Source organism: Podarcis melisellensis, assembly GCF_964234715.1.
Source record: "Podarcis melisellensis genome assembly, chromosome: 17".
Lineage (NCBI taxonomy): Eukaryota > Metazoa > Chordata > Lepidosauria > Squamata > Lacertidae > Podarcis > Podarcis melisellensis.
The window spans coordinates 11,663,228-11,683,738 of NC_138534.1; the positions used below are offsets into that span (position 1 = coordinate 11,663,228).

General features: G+C 43.7%; 1 protein-coding gene across 2 annotated transcripts in view; it reads right to left on the reverse strand.

The window, feature by feature from the left end:
- Window positions 1–2,114: 2,114 nt before the first annotated feature.
- The window catches only part of LOC309359746 (ovostatin-like), a 58,944-nt gene continuing 40,547 nt past the window's right edge, over window positions 2,115–20,511 (reverse strand). For both annotated transcript variants that reach the window (XM_081893758.1, XM_081893759.1), the window contains 12 exons: window positions 18,721–18,802; window positions 18,099–18,255; window positions 17,178–17,252; window positions 16,737–16,902; window positions 14,810–15,030; window positions 11,511–11,726; window positions 7,983–8,107; window positions 6,717–6,807; window positions 5,331–5,399; window positions 5,142–5,244; window positions 4,625–4,700; window positions 2,115–2,322 (listed from right to left, as the gene is read on the reverse strand). In XM_081893758.1, the coding sequence (XP_081749884.1) occupies window positions 4,648–4,700; window positions 5,142–5,244; window positions 5,331–5,399; window positions 6,717–6,807; window positions 7,983–8,107; window positions 11,511–11,726; window positions 14,810–15,030; window positions 16,737–16,902; window positions 17,178–17,252; window positions 18,099–18,255; window positions 18,721–18,802 (1,358 nt within the window). In that variant the 3' untranslated portion in view covers window positions 2,115–2,322; window positions 4,625–4,647. The remainder of the gene's footprint in view (window positions 2,323–4,624; window positions 4,701–5,141; window positions 5,245–5,330; window positions 5,400–6,716; window positions 6,808–7,982; window positions 8,108–11,510; window positions 11,727–14,809; window positions 15,031–16,736; window positions 16,903–17,177; window positions 17,253–18,098; window positions 18,256–18,720; window positions 18,803–20,511) is intronic.

Here is a 20,511-nt window from a genome sequence, read left to right on the forward strand (position 1 = left end):
TACATAATGCTAGAGTCTTTTTTTCTTAAAACAGCATTTCCCCTAAAGAACGAGCACAGATTACGGTCATTAACTAGAAACTCACAATGGTTAGCTTATGTTTTATGAAGTTGTTGCCGTTCTCATGAAAGGAAACACAGATGTTGCTTATTTGCACATACTAGTCCAGGAAATGATGCAAATAAAAATGCTCTAACCGCAACTGAGATTGGAGGGGTCTGCAGAGGAAGGACAAAATCTGTACCTGCCTTAGTGAGGGTGGCAAGGTGAGACTATAATGGAGAGAAGCTGTAACAAGTAGAAAAGAAATATGGGTGCTCCAGGAGGCCATAACACAAAATACCCTGTCCTTTATATTATTACGGTGGCTCAGTGGTTCCATCAACTCATCCTGTCAGCAACAAGTCATGTTTCTATTTCTAAAGCAGAAATTCCTCATTTCCTCAGTCAGTTGCTGCCCTTGCCTCTTAATGGAGGTCAACTGTTATCAGAGCAAATGGGGAAATGCTGCTTTTCGAAGGCAGCTGTGGCATTTCGTTCCTCCCATTGCAAGGATCATCGGATTCGTGTTTACCTTCTGTTCCGTAAGAAAGAAAGCCAGTCTGTGTGACTTCTGTCTCTGGTACTATTGCGACGAGACAGGATGTCTGTACAAGGGCTGCTCCTCTCATACGTGTTTGTTATGTTCTTTATTCTGCAATTAGTAGAAATAAAGTAGGTATACCCAGATACCTCCTCAACTCTGTCTGTACTGCTTTTACTCTGCTATACCGGGTGCTTACAAGAGAGCAGCTGTGAGTCCCAGAACACCAGGACCCCTTCCTGGGAATGTTGTGTAGCTGTTCCAGTGCCAGAGGAGGCCATGGGGCCTGCAGGAGTGTTCCATTAGTGTGGCTGGTGATGGCACCATGGCCTCTCAGAGAGCATGGCCTGAAGAGACAGTAGGCCAGACCCCAAAGCCTCCGCTGTCAGTCAAATGTTCTGGCTCCTTATCAGAATTTTCTCCATAGCAGCTCAGGGGTAGTGTGTCCCATTTCGCTGCTTGAGGTCAAACAGGAAGCACCGCCCTGCATCTGCCACCTTCAAAAAGTGGCGCCAGCATTGGGACTGATTTCAGGTGAGATCTCGCTGGTTTCCGATGAAATCTCACCTGAAATTGGAGACATCTTGGTTAAAACCAGTGCTGGCTCCTCTGCCCCTGGTGCTGGCCTCAATGCACATAATGGCTGGGCCGGCTGTGTGTTGGCTGCAAAAAAAATTGCTCCAAGTGGTTCATACAAATTGTAAGATAGCCCACCACCAGTATTTCCATATTAGGTTGGGGAGGTGCTTTTTTCTGGGGGTACTCAAGGGTACACAGCACTGGCACCTTTTTTTCCTAGAAGAAAAGCACTGGGTTGGGGTAAAGCTATCCAATGAATTTGTGGCTGAATTGAGGTTTGAACAGGGAAGTTATAGTCCAGAATGTCTGGAGGATACCAAATGTTAAGGAAGGTGGGTAGTAGTTAAAAAATGTAAAGGTAAAGGGCCCCTGGATGGTTAAGTCCAGTCAAAGGCAACTATGAGGTGTGGTGCTCATCTCGCTTCAGGCCAAGGGATCCGGCATTTGTCCACAGACAGCTTTCCGGATCATGTGGCCAGCATGACTAAACTGCTACTGGTACAATGGGATACCGTGGCGGACGCCAGAGCGCATGGGAACACCGTTTACCTTCCCACCACAGCAGTACCTATTTATCTACTTGCACTGGCGTGCTTTCAAACTGATAGGTTGACAGAACCTGGGACTGAGCAATGCCGACCTTCCGATCAGCAAGCCCAAGAGGCTCCATGGTTTAGACCACAGCGCCACCTGTGTCCAACTATCCTATACCAGGGTACTATCCTATGATGTTGTTGTTGTTGTTGTTTAGTCGTTTAGTCGTATCCGACTCTTCGTGAACTCATGGACCAGAGCATGCCAGGCACTCCTGTCTTCCACTGCCTCCCGCAGTTTGGTCAGACTCATGTTTGTAACTTCGAGCTATCCTATACCAGGTCTTATATAATCCACCCAGTGTAAACAGAGTCTGGACCATCAGCATTGGAGATTAAAATGAGCAGGCAAGGCACTCTTCATAATCACAAGATTTTATTGCAAAGAAATGATGAAACAGCCTCTCATTGAAATGAGTGACAGAACTCTCAGTTGAAAGGTGTATTTTCTAGTGATTTTCTTCCAAGACCTAATAGTTTAACAAATATGATTCTTCCTGAGCACCTCCCTTAGGATGGTTGCAGACGTAATTGAGGAATATCTTTTCATGACGATATAACTTTGTACTGCGGAAACAAACAAAATAAACCATTAATTAACCCAATTTAAAACGATGAATGGCTCAACTTCCACAGGCTACTGTTTGATGCCTTAGTTTTAGATACTGAAATATGACACTTGGGAACAATTATCAGAGTAAAACTACAGAAATATCATTTTAGTTTTGAGAAGCAGACACTGCAGCTAGGAGGAACTAGCCAGGTGGTGTATAAATTTAGAGCAAGCTAGCTGATCGCTGAAGAATTGATGCTTTTGAATTATGGTGCTGGAGGAGACTCTTGAGAGCCCCATGGACTGCAAGAAGATCATACCGATCCATTCTTAAGGAAATCAACCCTTAGTGCTCACTGGAAGGACAGATCCTGAAGCTGAGACTCCAATACTTTGGCCACCTCATGAGAAGAGAAGACTCCGTGGAAAAGATCTTGATGTTGGGAAAGATTGAGGGCACAAGGAGAAGGGGACGACAGAGGACGAGATGGTTGGACAGTGTTTTCGAAGCTATGAACGTGAGTTTGACAAAGCTGCGGGAGGCAGTGGAAGACAGGAGTGCCTGGCGTGCTCTGGTCCATGGGGTCATGAAGAGTCGGACACAACTAAACAACTAAACAACAACAACAAAAGTGGGGAACCTGATCCATGAGCTACAGGGAGATCCCCCTGGCAAAGCACCAATGCAAGTTAAGCAGATGTGTGTGAGAAGAGAGAAGAGGCCAGGTCGTGTCATTCTGTCCCTCCCTTCATTGACTTTCGGAAAACCCAAGTTCTAAATAAAGCACCTTAAACTACAAAAGCAACTAGGCAATTAGAGTTGCCAGCAGGGGCAAAAAGGCTTTCCAGTATTTTGCATTGTCTGTCACATGTACAACTTATCTCCCTGTTTGACAGAAGTCATGAGTGTGTACAGGGTGCGATGAGCTCCTGGCTCTCCAGGAACAAATTTGTTATCTTAAGGCCAAGGTGGCAGACCTGGAAGAGCTAAGAGAGGCAGAGAGGTTGGTGGATGAGGCCTTGGGGGGGGGGACATTATAGCTGTGCCCCACTCCCACAATGATAGTTCCCCTGCTATCAGAGAGAATGAGAGTCTCGGAGAAGGAGAACATTGCTTTCAAGAAGAGGGAAACTTCCCTTGCACCTGTCTTCACAACGGAAAATATAGGGCAGATCCCAGTACCTGAAATATAACAGGTACCATATAACACCGGTCTTGAAAGACCTACACTGGCTCCCAGTACATTTCCGAGCACAATTCAAAGTGTTGGTGCTGACCTTTAAAGCCCTAAACGGCCTCGGTCCAGTATTCCTGAAGGAGCATCTCCACCCCCATCATTCTGCCCGGACGCTGAGGTCCAATGCCGAGGGCCTTCTGGCGGTTCCCTCATTGCGAGAAGCAAAGCTACAGGGAACCAGGCAGTGGGCCTTCTCGGTAGTGGCGCCCGCCCTGTGGAACGCCCTTCCAGCAGATGTCAAAGCGATAAACAACTACCTGACATTCAGAAGACATCTTAAGGCAGCCCTGTTCAGGGAAGTTTTTAACGTGTGATATTTTACTGTATTTTTGCTTTCTATGGAAGCTACCCAGAGTGGCTGGGGAGGCCCAGCCAGATGGGCGGGGTATAAATAATAAATTATTATTATATTATTATTATTATTATGAAATAACTTTTCCAAGAAAGTTAGTCTGAGGAACTGAGGGAGGTGGTGGTGACAAGAGATAAAGTTTTAGGCCTAATAAAGAAGATGAAAACTGACAAATTGCCGAGTCCAGATGGCATCCACCCAAGAGTTCTCAAATAACTCAAATGTGAAATTGCTGATCTTCTAACAAAAAATATATTATTTGTCCCTCAGCAAGGCAAACAGGGGCACTCATTGCAACCACTATTCCCCTTCCCAGAGAAGGATGTTATGCTATTCTTGACTGAATGCTAAACATCCAGAATCAAACTTCCTAATACATTTTGGTTCAGAATGTCATGCAATTCTGAAATTCTTTTGCAAGGATGCCTTTATGAGTGAAAGATGTTTGGAGTGTGAAATCATTCCCTCATCTTTTGTTGCGTTGAAGCTATGATGTGAATGTCTTCTAGCACTTTTAATTTCTGAGGCCAGTGAGTGTCTACTCCTTCCATGACTGTAGATGAAAAAGTAAAGACTTTTCATGGCTTTTAGAGAAGACCAACTGTAATACACAGAAGACCATTGCTGGATCCTTTCTATGCAACCATCTTCTTCACCGCCTTTCTCCCCATCCCCAGTCGTTGGATAACGATCGTCCAAGTTTGATGCTCCTATCTTCCAACTTACTTTCTCCCAATTATCCAAAGGGTTCAAGGATCATCAGCACGGCAAGGAAACTTGTATTCAGCAATACCAATTTCATCTGTAGCAGAGAAAGTAAAAGAATTTGATTATTTGACCATCCCATATGCTTTATGGCAAATTAATTCTACCACAGACAGACCTGATGCCTTCCAATGTTATTTTTTTCAATTTAAAAAATGAAAATAATAATAATGCTCTCATGATTTTATTATTTCTTAATATTATTTTCAGTTGCTTTATCTTGCCCAAGGCAACCCAAAATGACTTACAACCAAACATCAAAGAAGCAAAACTCCTACATCAATACATTAAAAACATCCCACCCACTTCTAAAAGGTCCAAGGCCTAGGTATAGAATAAAGTTTTCTCTCAGTTTACAACTCCCGTCAGCCCCAGCCAGAATGGTCACTGGTCAGGGATGAAGGCAGTTGGCAGTCGAAAAAATCTAGATGGCATCAGATGAGGGAAGGCTGTTCTATGGCATATTATTTTTCTTTACCTGTTTCATAGTAGTCATACATGACCACCCAGGCTGGTTTGATATTTGAAACTGAAAGGTCTTGGGCAACTATGAAGCTGAAACTGATTTCCTTGGATGTGACCTGGGAATAAAAGCACAATGGGAATCGTTAGTCTTGTAGCCAGTTAATACTCCACAAAACAAGAGGCAGATCTGAGCAGAACATACGTCGTCCAGGTAGATGATGACATGGTTTTCTTTGCTTTCCACCTTCATCACAATTCTGTCATCACGAAGCTGTGAACAAGGAAGCACAGGAAAGATGAGAACCTTCACTGGCCATCTGAAGACACACTAGAAGGAGTATGGAATGACTTCTAACACATCATGGGGAGAATGCTTTGCAAGGCTCAAGGGGCAGCACTTGATCACACCTAATTAACAAATGCACAGTTTGCACCAAAGGTATTTGTTTACTTCTTTGCCTTCATCTGCTTTCATTGGCGATAGGTTTTCTTTATTTTTATTTAAGACAAAGGATTGCAATACGCACACAAAATGGAAACATGGGACGAATTAGATACAGATGTAAGAAATCAATAAACTTTGCTGGAATAATATTGATGCATGCATCCATCGTGAAACAATAAAATATATGTATTATAGATCATCTTTATGAAAAGGAAAGAGAACAAGTGGAGTCTGTTACATTTTAGAATGTTGAAAAGCCACATTGTATGTTTGGAAGAAGCCAGTTCTCTGCAATCAATGACCAGGATGCAGTTACTTGTAGGATTATTCCCCATATCCTGTTTCCTTGGAATGTAACTGTCATCAATGATATTTATTGTGGTTACGGGCGACCTTCACCGCTTCCTTCCCAGAGCAGTTCTGGTGGTAAAATCTGTTGCAATGCCGTGTATGGAGGTGGGCACAGGACCCCACAAAGGTAGATGGGGCATGGACGTACCCTCCAACATTTCTCTTATGAAAATAGGGATGTCCCGTTCTATAATGATAATTTTACTATTTATGCCCCACACATCTTATTGGGTTGCCCTAGCACTCTGGGCAGCTTCCAATGTATATAAAAACATAATAAAACATTAAACATTTTAAAAACTTCCCTATACAGGATTGCCTTCAGATGGCTCGGGGGTTGGATAACTCCATACCCTCCAACATTTCTCCAATGAAAATAGAGACAACCTAAGGAAAAACAGGACATTCTGGGATCAAATCAGAAGCTGGAACAGCTTCTCTAAATGAGGGATGTTCCTGAAAAATAGGGACACTTGGATGGTCTGCATGGAGGAAAGTCAGCCAAGCCCTCGTTTTACTTCATTGGAAGCAACTCAAGGTCACCCTGCTCCACATCCCAGTACTCAGCACCAACAAACTGACATTTTTTGCAGGGACAGGGTACAGCTGACTAGTGTGGGCATAGACCTTTGGCTGTCTGACACACAGGCCACATTATCTGATTGGTAGCCATAGCCAGGTTGGTGGGAGCCAGTAGGTGAAGCCTCCCATCTCTTGTGGCAGGTGATGCGTTTGCAAATTTAAATGCCCCACAATCCTATTCCCCAAAGCCATTCCACGTTTTACATTTACCTTTTGCAGGGATGCCTGGTTAGGTACAAAGCCTGTAAGCATCTTCACATCAATGATGGCCATGTTGGAGCTATTGCGCTTCCCAGTGTATCTGAAAGGAAAGGAAGACTGGGTCAATCTGAATCCCTAGACCAAAGCCATCTTGGGATACAGTGTGCAATATATATATTTAATTGTTTAGCGGTAAAATGCATCTGGAGGATAAGAGGGAAAATGCTGTTGCTTACAAATTGTGTGTTTGTACTCTGTCTATGCCTTGGAGCTCCTTTACCATCTCAGAGCAGTCATTTCAGATTCAAATACCTTGGCCACTGTCATTCCGTGCCTACTTGGCTGGTAATGACTCCAGTACTTCTAGGAAATGCAATCTCCAGTACTGTGGCAGCAGCTGCCCATTGGGGACCGGGGTGCGGTTTGTGGGAAGCTAGATAGCTAACATACGACAGAGGGACTTGCTGTCTATACATCTGATGTTGGGATGAAATCCTAGGGGTACTAAAACATTGTCATAATTGCAAATTACACACATGTTGGAAATCTCAGGTGAGATACCCACACAGTGGAAGTTGCTCCCTGTACCAGTCACTACACGGAAGCAGAGAAAGGTTCAGATAGTTTTCTGTTGCAGAAGATAAGGCTCAGTAACACAGTTATGAACGTAGAGATATACAACTTGTAGATACAGATATATACAGATACATACAAGTACAAAGTATCTCCGTTGCTCTAAATAATTTCATCAATTCAGGACGTAACACTGGACAGCTCTGCTAACAGACTCTGCAAGTGAGCCAACATGCATTAATTCACAGATATAGTTGGGGCACTGGGCTGTTACCATAGCAACTGGCCTGGCTGATCTTGCACTTGCAGTTAGCTCATCCATGGGGTGATTATACTCATGAAGGAAATTAACCCCTTCTCATGTCCAGTTACTCCAGCAACACACTCGTATTGTCCATATCCATCCATATTCATAGTCCCTGTAATTATCCCTTCTGCATTCATACCCAGAAATACCTGTTATCAATGGAGCTTAGGCCTAAATGCACAGGACTGCAACCTTCACCAGCTTATTGTTTACATGCCAGACTACTGAACTGAAACCCATTTTAAAAGGTTGAGAATAGAACCACATACAGGAATGTACGCAGCCGCAGGACTATTCTGCTCTGTCTCTCTGGAACTGTCGTTTTAAGTTACACCTTTTTTTCTTTTCCTTCCACACACATACAATCTATGCATACGAGGCTGATAAAAAGGTACCTGGCTGTGATGGCAATGGCAAACTTTGTCTGGAAGGTGTCTCCACAAGAGACGTTTGCCGTCTGCACAGAGAGGAAAAACCCAGAAGACTTTTTGGGAAGGAGGACGTTGTATCTCATAAGTGCCTAGAAAACATGGAATAAAAAACAGGGGAGTGAAAGAATAAACTAAAGGCAATGTGGCCTTCACAATGTGTGTGAAAGGCATAGTCTTGAAGAGCGTCACTAGCTTATTTAGAGTCTTAAATGATAGTAAATGAGAGAGAGATATTGTTGCCTGTGGTGGTCATGTGTATCTTGTTATCACCTACGTCCACATATTTTGCAGATTCTTTTAGTTCCTAGAAGTATTGCTTGGTTCCTGCCAACCACCACCTATCCTCTCATACAAAGCCAAATTAGCTTTGCAAGCAGAATTTGTGTCCATAGAGACATTCTGTTTTATTTGGAATCCTTAAGATATGTTTCTTGTTCATTATGTTGCTTTATATCTGACTTTCTTCAGTAACGTTGTGTTCTGGATCGTTTTATTTGATGCTTCAATGTGCCACAAACCGCTTTGAGGTTTCTCTCTCTCTTAAAAACGTAAAGCGGTAAAGAAATTAAATTAGTCATAATGACTTGCCTGCTTAGCTCAGTCGCTATGAGACTCTTAATCTCAGGGTTGTGGGTTAGGCAAAAGATTCCTGCATTGCAGGGGGTTGGACTAGATTAGCCTTGTGCTCATTTCCAACTCTACAATTCCATGAATAACAACAACAAACAACAACAACAACAACAACAACATAATCAACAGATTGTGGGGTGGACCAGTGAAGCAGGGGCCCCAACCCACATTGTAGGGATATCGCGGAGTGGGGAGTGGGGTCCGGAGGGAGCACACTTCCCCACTAGCAGGCAGCCACGTCTGCCTGCACGCGTGACCTTGGGGTGCAGGGAACCCCCCCCCCAGACAAGCCACAGCTGTCTGGTACATCGTTCCACCTCTGCATGGCCTTTCGCGATCTCAGCAGTTTGCGGTGTCCTGTCTGTAACCCTTTTCCATGAGACCTTTGTCTCCATTCGTCATACATTGTACAAGGGGAAAACGACGCTGTGGAACAGGTGCCAAAATAGCTTTGTACCACCCCAGGATTTCGGGACGGAAGATGTGTAAAGGTCACAGCCCAAAAATGTATTTGCCTAGCTTGCATGTTTGTCTCAATAAAAGTAGGCTCCACAGGAATGGTGGTAGCTCGCTTGCTTGCTTCAGACCACCTGTGCGCAGCTCACATCATGATCAACACCTGTCTTGGGCCTTCACTTCACACATATAGTGTACCAGGCTCAGGAAATCCTGCCGCCATCCCTGGCTAGTGCCACAATGAATAATGTGCACATAGCGAAAGATGGCATTTGAAATCCTTTTCATCTTTGGAAGTGTGCAAGGTGCACAGGGCCATCTTACCCATAGGCGCTAGGGGTGCGGGGCACCCGGGCGCTGGGCTCTCAGGGGCGCCAGGCTGAGAGTCCAGGGCCCGAGAATTGAGTCTGTCTGGGGAAGAGCCCACCCATCGGTTGGAGCACCATGGCCGGCTCTTCTGCTGCGGGAGGCTTTGTGCCGCAAGTTCGGGGGCGACCGAGCCAGCAAGATGCTGAGGCGGCCAGCTGGCTGGCTGGCTCCTCCCTCCTGCACACCTGGGACTGGGCAACCTGGGGGCGGGGGGGGGGCGGCCAGATCTTTGCACCCTGGCACCACATATGCTTAAGACAGCCCTGAAGGTGCATCAACAGTGGTCAAGAAAGTGAAATACCCAGGGGTAAATATAACAGCAAAAAATCTGAGTTTATTTAAAGATAATTATGAAAAATGTTGGTCGGAAATTAAGAGAGACTTGGATAGTTGGTCAAAATTAAAACTTTCATTGTTAGGCCGAATAGCTGCCATCAAGATGAACGTACTGCCAAAAATGTTGTTCTTGTTTCAGACATTGCAGATCGTAGATAAAACGGAGTGCTTCCGGAAGTGGCAGAAAGATATCTCTAAATTTGTCTGGCAGGGCAAAAAGCCCAGAATTAAGTTTAAGATACTAACGGATGCGAAAGAAAGAGGGGTCTTTGCCCTGCCGGACTTAAAGTTGTATTATGAAGCCGCAGCTTTTTGCTGGCTAAAAGATTGGCTACTTCTGGAAGACACGGACCTGTTGGATTTGGAAGGCTTTAATAACACATTTGGATGGCATGCATATTTATGGTATGATAAGGTTAAGATTAATAAGGCCTTTAAGAACCATATTGTCAGAAAAGCAGTGTTTAGTGTATGGACAAAATACAAAGACTTATTGGAGAATAAAACTCCGAGGTGGCTGTCATCCTTGGAGGCTAAGGCCCGAAAAAGACCCAATATGGAGGCCAACTGGCCAAAGTATTGGGAAATATTGGAAAGAGATGGAGACAATTGGAAATTGCAGAGTTTAGAGAAAATGAAAGATAAAGTGCGAGACTGGTTACACTATGCTCAGATTAAAGAAGTGTTTAAGAATGATAAAAAGCTAGGGTTCCAGGTGGAGAGATCGAAGCTGGAAACAGAACTGTTAGAACCTAAGACTAAAGTATTGTCAAAAATGTATAATTTGCTGCTGAAATGGAATACACAAGACGAACTGGTTAAATCAGCAATGATAAAGTGGGCGCAGGATATTGGGCATAACATTATGTTTGAAGATTGGGAAAGGTTGTGGACCACTGGGCTGAACTTCACTGCATGTAATGCTCTGAAGGAAAATGTAATGAAAATGGTATATAGATGGTACATGACCCCAGTTAAGTTGGCTAAAATATACCATTCGTCTGATAACAAATGTTGGAAATGTAAGGAAAACGAAGGAACATTCTTTCACCTCTGGTGGACTTGCCCTAAAGTGAAGGCCTTCTGGGAAATGATATATAATGAGCTGAAAAAGGTATTTAAGTATACCTTCACTAAGAAACCAGAGGCCTTCCTCCTGGGTATTGTCGGCCAGAATGTGTTAAAGAATGACAGAACATTTTTTATGTATGCAACAACGGCAGCAAGGATACTGATCGCTAAGAACTGGAAGACTCAAGATCTACCCACTCTGGAAGACTGGCAGATGCAGCTGATGGACTATATGCAGCTAGCTGAGATGACTGGCAGAATCCGAGACCTGGGAGAGGAGAGGGTTGAAGAAGACTGGAAGAAATTTAAAACTTATTTACAAAAATATTACAATTTGGCGGAATGTTAACAAAGATGCCAGAGCAGAAACAACTGTCTACCATTAAATTATATTTTATATATGAGATTAACTAAACTTATTGGACTTAGGTTTACAAACAAAATGATAATTTGCTTGGAAAAGTTTTATCTTTAATGATGTAAGTGGAAGCAGAAGGCGTGAGGGAGTCCATAGCAGAATGAAAAGATGTTATAAAAAACGAATGTTGTTTGTTTAATATGTATTTGTATGAAAAAAACCTTAATAAAAATTTATATATATATATAAAAAGAAGGTGCATCAACAATTACCTGTGTAAAGACACACCCAGTGCCATTCACTTCCACTGTATACTCTCCTGGAACGTCAGGCAGGGAAGTCCGCTGCAGCAATAGGCGATTGTCATTGTTCACTTCAAAGACTCTCTCAAAAGGCTTGTTGGAGTGGATCCTGACTGAGTTCCGGCCATCCTTAGAGAAGGTATATTGGCTGAACAGAGCCAAAGCTTGTATAGCCACTACCGTGTCCTGCAAGAGAATAGCGGCAATGAAAGGATGCTTAAAGCTTTGTTCAAATGCTATGTAGGAAAGGTTTATAAATTTCTCTTACAGGCCAGAGTGGTTCCTTTATTATCTTTTAATATCTTTAAATTGAAATTTTCCGCACTGGTAACTAAAAGCACGCATAATCTCAAAAAAGCTTCTCTTGGTGAATAATTTGTTTTTTATTCCCCATATTTGCATCCTCCCTTTTCCCTCAAGGTACTCAGAGGAGCATATATGGGAGGTATCCTATTTTAATTTTTCTTTTCATTTCACTTTTAATTTGTATACTGCCTTTAAATATTGGTATACACAGTGCTTTTTTTCTTTAAAATGTTTAGGGGTACTCTCATTTTGACTTAAGAAAATCAGCATTTTATAGTTCAAATAGGAGGCAATAAATACAGTAAATGGACAAAAGTACAAAGATTCATGGGACACAGGTGGCGCTGTGGGTTAAAGCCTCAGCGCCTAGGACTTGCCGATCGCATGGTCGGCGGTTCGAATCCCCGTGGCGGGGTGCGCTCCCGCTGCTCGGTCCCAGCGCCTGCCAACCTAGCAGTTCGAAAGCACCTCCGGGTGCAAGTAGATAAATAGGGACCGCTTACCAGCGGGAAGGTAAACGGCGTTTCCGTGTGCGGCTCTGGCTCGCCAGATGCAGCGATGTCACGCTGGCCACGTGACCCGGAAGTGTCTCCGGACAGCGCTGGCCCCTGGCCTCTTGAGTGAGATGGGCGCACAACCCCAGAGTCTGGCAAGACTGGCCCGTACGGGCAGGGGTACCTTTACCTTTACCTTTACAAAGATTCACAAAATGTTTAGAGGATGCGCCCCCCGAGAAAAAAAAAGCAATGTGTATACACAAGGCAGTTTACAAGCTGAAGAAGCAACAAATATACAACATGAACCACACATTTTATAACAATTTGATCCAAAAATCAAAAAGTTATAATAAAAAATGCCTTAAACAACTTATAACAAATAAAGCAGTATTTTGTTATTTTATTAATATTTTATTTTCTCTTTACAACGTTTTCTTAGATCAGTGAGGCTGAGAGGGTTGTAAATCATTGCACACAGGAATACAATGGAACACCCTTTCCCTCTTCTCCCCCAATCTGCTCCAGAGGGCCGGGGGATCCCCCAGATCAGCATTAGGGGGTGGATTGGGAAAAGGGCAGAAGACATTTTGCACACCCAACACCACGCAGTGAGCTTCATGGCCCAGCAGGATGTAGAACCCAGGCCTCTCCACTCACAGCTGTTACACCACACAGCTGTTACACCACACAGACTTTCATTTCCCTTACCCACCCTCTTGATTTGGTTGATTTTATTGCCGAGTATGTACAATGGGGGACACGGGCGGTGTTGTGGGTTAAACCACAGAGCCTAGGACTTGCCGATCAGAAGGTCGGAGGTTTGAATCCCTGCGGCGGGGTGAGCTCTCGTTGCTCGGTCCTTGCTCCTGCCAACCTTGCAGTTCGAAAGCACGTCAAAGTGCAAGTAGATAAATAGGTACCGCTCTGGCGGGAAGGTAAATGGCATTTCCGTGCGCTACTCTGGTTCGCCAGAAGCAGCTTAGTCCTGCTGGCCACATGACCCAGAAGCTGTACGCCGGCTCCCTCGGCCAATAAAGCGAGATGAGTGCCGCAACCCAAGAGTCGGCCATGATTGGACCTAATGGTCAGGGGTCCCTTTACCTTTACCTTATCTACGTTTTATCATATGTGGTGGACTTAGAAAGGTAAAAGAGTATTGGGAAATGATATATAATGAACTGAAAAAAATGTTTAGAAGTACTGTAAAAACAAGAACAACAGAGTCCTTTTTGTTGGGGATACTTCAGAGGGAAATTCCCAGGTGTCAAAAAAGACAATTGTATGCTACTATGGCGGCCCATGTTTGGTTAGCCCCAAAATGGAAAACAAGCAAGGTCCCAACCAGCAGCGTAGCTAGCCGCTCGGGCACCCACAGGGGTGATTGGCAAGGAGATCCCTGCCCAGGGGGGATTTGGTAAAAAAAACAACTCCAGAGATGAGGCGGACTGCACCCACCACATCCCCCCTTCCTACGCCCCTGGTCCTAACCGAAGAAGAATGGCAACTTAAACTGATGGAATATGCGCAGCTTGCAGATTTAACATATAGAATAAGAGAACAAGAAGAATGCACCTTTAAAGAAGACTGGAAAAATGTTTACTCGGTATATGGGTGAAAACTGTGTTCATTTAAAAATGCTGGTAGTATTAAGATAAATTCAACAGTGTAAATATGATTTGATGCATGTAACGTTGGATTACTGAATAGTTTAGTAAGCTCATGTAAAATATGTAGAGATGGATGGTATGCAAAATGAACCACGGAAAGAGGAGAAGGGAAGTCATTGATTTAAGGTTGTCGAAATGAATATTTTGAAATGTAATTTATATTTAAGAAAAAGAATTGATGATTTTGAATTATGGTGCTGGAGGAGACTCATGAGTCTCCTCAAGACTTCATGGACTGCAGTAAGATCAAACCTCTCCATTCTGAAGGAAATCAGCCCTGAGTGCTCACTGGAAGGACAGATCCTGAAGCTGAGGCTCCAATACTTTGGCCACCTCATGAGAAGAGAAGACTCCTTGGAAAAGACCCTGATGTTGGAAAAGATTGAGGGCACAAGGAGAAGGGGATGACAGAGGATGAGATGGCTGGAGAATGTTCTTGAAGCTACCAACATGAGTTTGACCAAGCTGCGGGAGGCAGTGGAAGACGGGAGTGCCTGGCATGCTCTGGTCCAGGGGGTCATGAAGAGCTAAGTAACAGCAACAAATATATATAAATATTTCTTGTTGTCTTTGTCCATGGAGTTTTCTTGGCAGGGATACTGGAGTGGCTTGCCAGTTCCTGCTCCAGGTGGATCACACTCTCCACTATGACCTGTCCATCTTGGATGGCCCTGCATGGCATAGCTCATAACTCCTCTGAGTTATTCATATATATATGTATGAATGATTTTATTGCCAAGTATGCAGAGGCCTGGCTGTAGCCCATGCGATGGAGGACTGAGCACAGGAGTTACTATACCTGGGTGGTGCTGAAGCCTCCATAAGGATTCTGCTGCTTGGTAAGCCAAAGGACAATCTGCGAAGCTGTTGTCAGTTGTGCTGGAGTCGGTGTGGTTCCGGTGAGCAGTGCAAGGAGCACATAAGCAGCTATCTCGACCTCAAACGATGAGGCACGAGGGTAGAAGGAAGGAGCCTCTTCTGCAGGTGGCCTATCCTCACGCTCCCAATATAATGAGCCACCTAAGAATTGAAAGACAAGCTAAGGAAACAGTCCAGAGGCAGGTCAAACCAATATTTCCCTGCAGGAATCTGATACTCTTCCTCCAGATCCAGGGAGGAAATATCACAGAAGCAGAGCTCTGCCTCATTAAGCCCCTGTACAGAGACCACCGGACTTTATTCAGCTTCGGTTTCTAGTCTCATCACTTCTTGTTCTCTCTCTATCTCCCCCCCATATACAGTTACACAAGTTAAACATATATTGAGCGGCCCAAACATTTTGTTGCTGCTGTTTTTAACAGCGTGGAATGGAGAGAAATGTTCACTATGTGCTTCGCAATTGAAGTAGTGATGTTATATGATCTTTTGATGTGTTGTTTTCTTCCTTAAGGAAATGCAACAGTGGAATGGGGGGGGTTGGGGTTGGTTAAATTAACTAGAGGAGCAATATTCAGGGTGAATGCCCCCCATAAACCCCCTCTCTGGTTGTGGAGGTTCTTGGAATTGGTATATATATATATCCTTCTTGAGCTATATGTTCTGCAAGTTAAAGCTTTTGAATATTTTAACAAGTATTTCAACGCTGTTTCAATTTCAAGAAAAGAGTCAGTATTGCACATGATGTTGCCTTCCTAGCTGCAATTTACTGATAGCAGTTCTTTTCCTCTCCATTTTACTTTCCAAAGAAGCCCATGAGGCAAGTTAGCCAAAGAGACAGTGCCTGACTCATTGGCAGCAAGTGAGCTTCATGAGCGGGGATCTCAAATCCCTTTTGTTCAAAAATGGGAGGGGGGGATGCTGTAGCTTTTATGAGGTATTAATAAATAACAGCAGCAGATGAACACACTGTTTGCTTTTTAACTATTTAAATCTTGAATTTATCCAAACGTGACCATCTGAGCAGAATTACTGTAAATCTTAAATCACTTTTGACCCCATCCATCTGAAATGCCACTTCTGGTCACCCAACGAATGCAGTTTTGTCTACCTAAAAGCTCCATAAAATATTTACAGTAGCATAGGCTCATTTACAAGTTACAACTCATTAAACCTGAGTTCTTTGCATGGTTTAGGGTTGGCAGGAGAGGTCAGCATAGCTCTCATGCCTTTATCAACTATGTGGCAGGCAGCTATTCAACTGAGTAAGCCTTTCATAGTCTGGGACTACAATTCTGGGGATTGCTTCACCTGCTGATATTCTGTTTGCTGGAAAGCTTATTACTTGTGACTTCTGATTCGTTTTTGTGTGCTCTACCCCTGACTGAAAAAAAGGTACAAATTTGTATGTGACAAAGTGTATGCAGGTTTTATGCAAATTTGGGTCTTATTTGGTGAGTCTAATGGAGGGCCCAGCCTATGTGCAAAGAAAATAAATTATTATTATTATTATTATTATTATTATTATTATTATTATTATTATTATTATTATTTTATTTCTTATATTCCGACCATCTGGCTGGGCCTCCCCAGCCACTCTGGGCAGCTCCCAACAGAATATTAAAAACAGGGCTGCCTTCAGATGCTTTCTAAAAGTCAGGTAGTTGTTTATTTCCTTGACATCTGATGGGAGGGTGTTCCACAGGGCGGGCGCCACTACCGAGAAGGCCCTCTGCCTGGTTGGAACTCCTGAATGTCCACAACACTATATAATTTTGCTCACATGACTGCTCATTCTTGTTTCAACACGTCACTCATTCTATGTCAACATTTTGGGAAATGCGACTCACCTACTTTCGTAGCCGATTTAATCAGCTCATCCAATAAGAGATCCGCTTTGGGCTTATTACCAGCTAGGCGAAAGGCGTAAGCAAGAAGTGCTTGGTCATAGACAGTGAGATTTCCCTTTTCTAATCCGGCCTCCAAGCAATACAAGGCATTTCGGACCACTGGATGCTGGGTTGGAGAGAGAGAAAGGCTCTGTCAGAGTTTGCAGCTGCCACAACAAACATCAAACAGGTTAAAAACTTCAAGCAAACATCCAGTGTTGTTCTTCCAGGCACACTGCATCCAATCTAGATATTCAAAACAGAAACATGGACAATAGTCCATGTATGCCCTCCTTTCTCCACCATTTCTATATGCCTAAACTATTTCTTCCCAGTCTACTATTACAGGAACTTTCTTTGACCCTGAACTAAATCAACTGGACAACACCAGAAAATAAATACCGAGCTGAGGAATCCAGACTCAAGGAAAGCTGCAGTGATGTAGGCCGACAGCGAAAGCACATCTTCTACTCCTCCCTTGAAATGCACAACACAGAAAGAGAGAACAAGTTTAAAAAATGAAGAAGGAAGGAAGGAAGGAAGGAAGGAAGGAAGGAAGGAAGGAAGGAAGGAAGGAAGGAAGGAAGGGGACAACATGGAGGCAAATAGCAGGCTTGGTGAGGTTCCCCAAAGCCTCTTGGAACATGAAGGCATTTACCTGCTGTTGAAAGGCCCATTGTTTGTTATTAAAATCACATTGGTTCCCCGCTGTTAAGTTGTGGGTGAACATATCAGATGACACAGCGATTCTTCAAACAGCTATTGTTTATTCACAGGCCAGAACAGAACTGAACTGAAGGGTTCAGCCGGCCTGCTTATATAGAGCTCCACTAGAACGCAACAGTAACCATTTTCTGTAACTATCCAATCACTGAACATCACTTTCAATCCCTTATTTGCATATGTGGACCTGAACTATCTACAGTATTCCCCTGCTGGGCCAGGGTGAGAACTTCAGTACATAACACCCGCTTTTTATCCGAGTGTCTCGGCATACCTAGTAGTTATCCCATTCTATCCTCGTAATAGTCCTATGATGTGCAGCAGGCTGAGAGGTTTAGGCTGTGATTCAGAGGTGACAGCGAGAAACTTCATGGCTCACTTAAATCTAGGTCATGTATAATACTAACAAGAAGTCTCTTGTTCCCGAGCCCTCTATCTTTCTCCTTCTTCCAGCCTATCTCCAAATAATAAAGGGACTTAAGTTAGCTTAGGGTCAGAAATCTCAGGGAGAGGAAGCACTACATTTTGCCAGGAAGTAAAAAAGCATCACCGCCCCAGAAGGAGAGCTTTGCAACAAACCAACAAGCCCATAGCCTTCACCTTCAATGCGTTGTTAAAGAGTTTTCCAACATTTTGGAAACATCCGTCTGATTTTTGCTTGCTGGACAGCCAGATGACGCTTTGAGTTTGGACATTTGGATCAATAAAAATGGTCTTTGAAGCTCTTGCAAAAGACTTGTACGTGAAGCCAGTGAGCCTGCAAAAGAATGCCATGGAATATTAGCAATCACAGCCAAACTAGGGTCAAGCTCTCTTGAGCCCAGTGGGAGTGGGTGGCACTGTGGTCTAAACCACTGAGCCTCTTGGGCTTGCCAATCAGAAGGTCGGCGGTTTGAATCCCTGTGACGGGGTGGGCTCCCATTGCTCTGTCCTAGCTCCTGCCAACCTAGCAGTTTGAAAGCACACCAGTGCAAGTAGATAAATAGGTACTGCTGTGGCAGGAAGGTAAACGTTTTTGTTAGTGAATTGTTAGTGACCAGAGGAGAAAAAGAAAGATCCTTGTGGCACCTTGAATAGTGACACTACAGTGCAACTTTTCTGTGGACTATAGTTCACTTCATGAAATGTTATCCCACGTAAACAGAGAAGAACTGGCTACCATCTTGCTTAAAGCATCCACTCACTGTGACCAATCACATTACTGCATTTTCCAAGCTCTCACCAGGTGTTGCCTTCCTTGTCACTGCTCCCAAAGGCACTGTAGGACCCATCTGGGTGCTTATAGGACAGCTGTCTCTGATACCCTGAAAAAAAAAGAATGCGGAAAAGTCCGTAGTTTTTTTAAAAAAACTGAGCACGCATTTTTAAAACAAAACATTAATTTAACATGAAGTGAAAAGCCCCCAATACTTGTGTTTGCAATTTAGCCGTTTAAAAGTACAGCACAATCCTATGTATGTTTCTAAAGCATGTTCATGTGTTGTCGACTAGGGCTTACTTCCAAGTAAATGTGTCCAGGGGAAGAATTCAATGTGGCTTTATAGCAATTGTTTTGTCAGTCCAAACTTTTCGGTTTGGCAGATGTAATGCCCCCCCCACTCCTCCCCTTGTACACTGGTCTAGGGGTACTCCTGAACCCCCAAGCCAATTTTTGGGTGTGTACAGGGGGAGAAGTTGTGAGGATCCCTGTTGCACTACTGGGAGACTTCGTACTGACTTCCACTAGTGGAACTTATTAGTTGACTCCTACCCTAGTATCGCAGCCTTAACCGGGGTGATTAATTGCCTACTTTGGCACTGGTGACATTATTACAGAAAACAAATTCTGTGCATCTTCTGAGCAAAATGTTGAGCAATTCAAAGAAGGCTTCAGGTGTGTAGAGCCCCTACCCAAGATGTACCATCTTGCCTCTGGACATGTACCTAAGGCGAACCTACACTTATTGTTTTTAACGTTAAGGAAGAGTTAAAAATGCTTTTGATAATGTAGATGGACACATGACACCCTACTTTTTACATTCATAACGTGTTATTGCCTTGTCTTTTTATTGCTTAATTTTTAATCATTTTATGCTGCTATACTAGTGGAAAACTGCTCACATATTCCTATGTAGCGTTTTACTTTTTTTACTGCATTCAAACTCCGACCCAATCCAATGTCTTCAAGGAGAGGTGTTCAGTTTTTCCTCCTATCCTTTGCTTCTTCTAAAGGACATGGAGGGAGGGAGAATTAAAATGTGACCCCAGAGAGAGGAGCAGAGCAACCAGCCCTCAGCCGCAGGAAAGAAACAGCATTTTGGAAAATGGTGTGGTCGGGCATTACTTACATTTAACGGGGACAAAAACAAGGTAAAAAACGTTTTAATTAACAAGCATGCCCTGTGATGTTTTAGAACAACATATATAATACTGTTCCAATAGAGGGGGGAAACGTTAAACAGGTCAGTGCAGATCCAACCCTTGTTTTCCCTAAAGTGCTCAAGATGACCTATATGGTTGTCACATAAAATTTACCTATATGATTAGAACACCCTTAAGTGTTCTTAGGGACGTGGGTGGCACTGTGGTCTAAACCACAGAGCCTAGGGCTTGCCGATCAGAAGGTCAGCAGTTCGAATCCCCACGAAGCTCCCATTATTCAGTCTCTGCCCCTGCCAACCTAGCATTCCGAAAGCACATCAAAGTGCAAGTAAATAAATAGGTACCACACTAGCGGGAAGGTAAACAGCATTTCCATGTGCTGCTCTGGTTTGCCAGAAGTGGGTTAGTCATGCTGGCCACATGACCCAGAAAAACTGTCTGCGGACAAATGCCGGCTCCCTTGGCCAGTAAAGCGAGATGAGCACTGCAACCCCAGAGTCGTTCACGACTGGACTTAACAGTCAGGGGAACCTTTAAGTGTTCTTAATTAAATTAAAAGCCTGGATCCACAAATGCAGACCCACGTTGTGTTTCAAAAGTAAAATGGCCTTTCCAGTGGACATTTTCAGAGAAGATGGAGGGAAGTATGTGT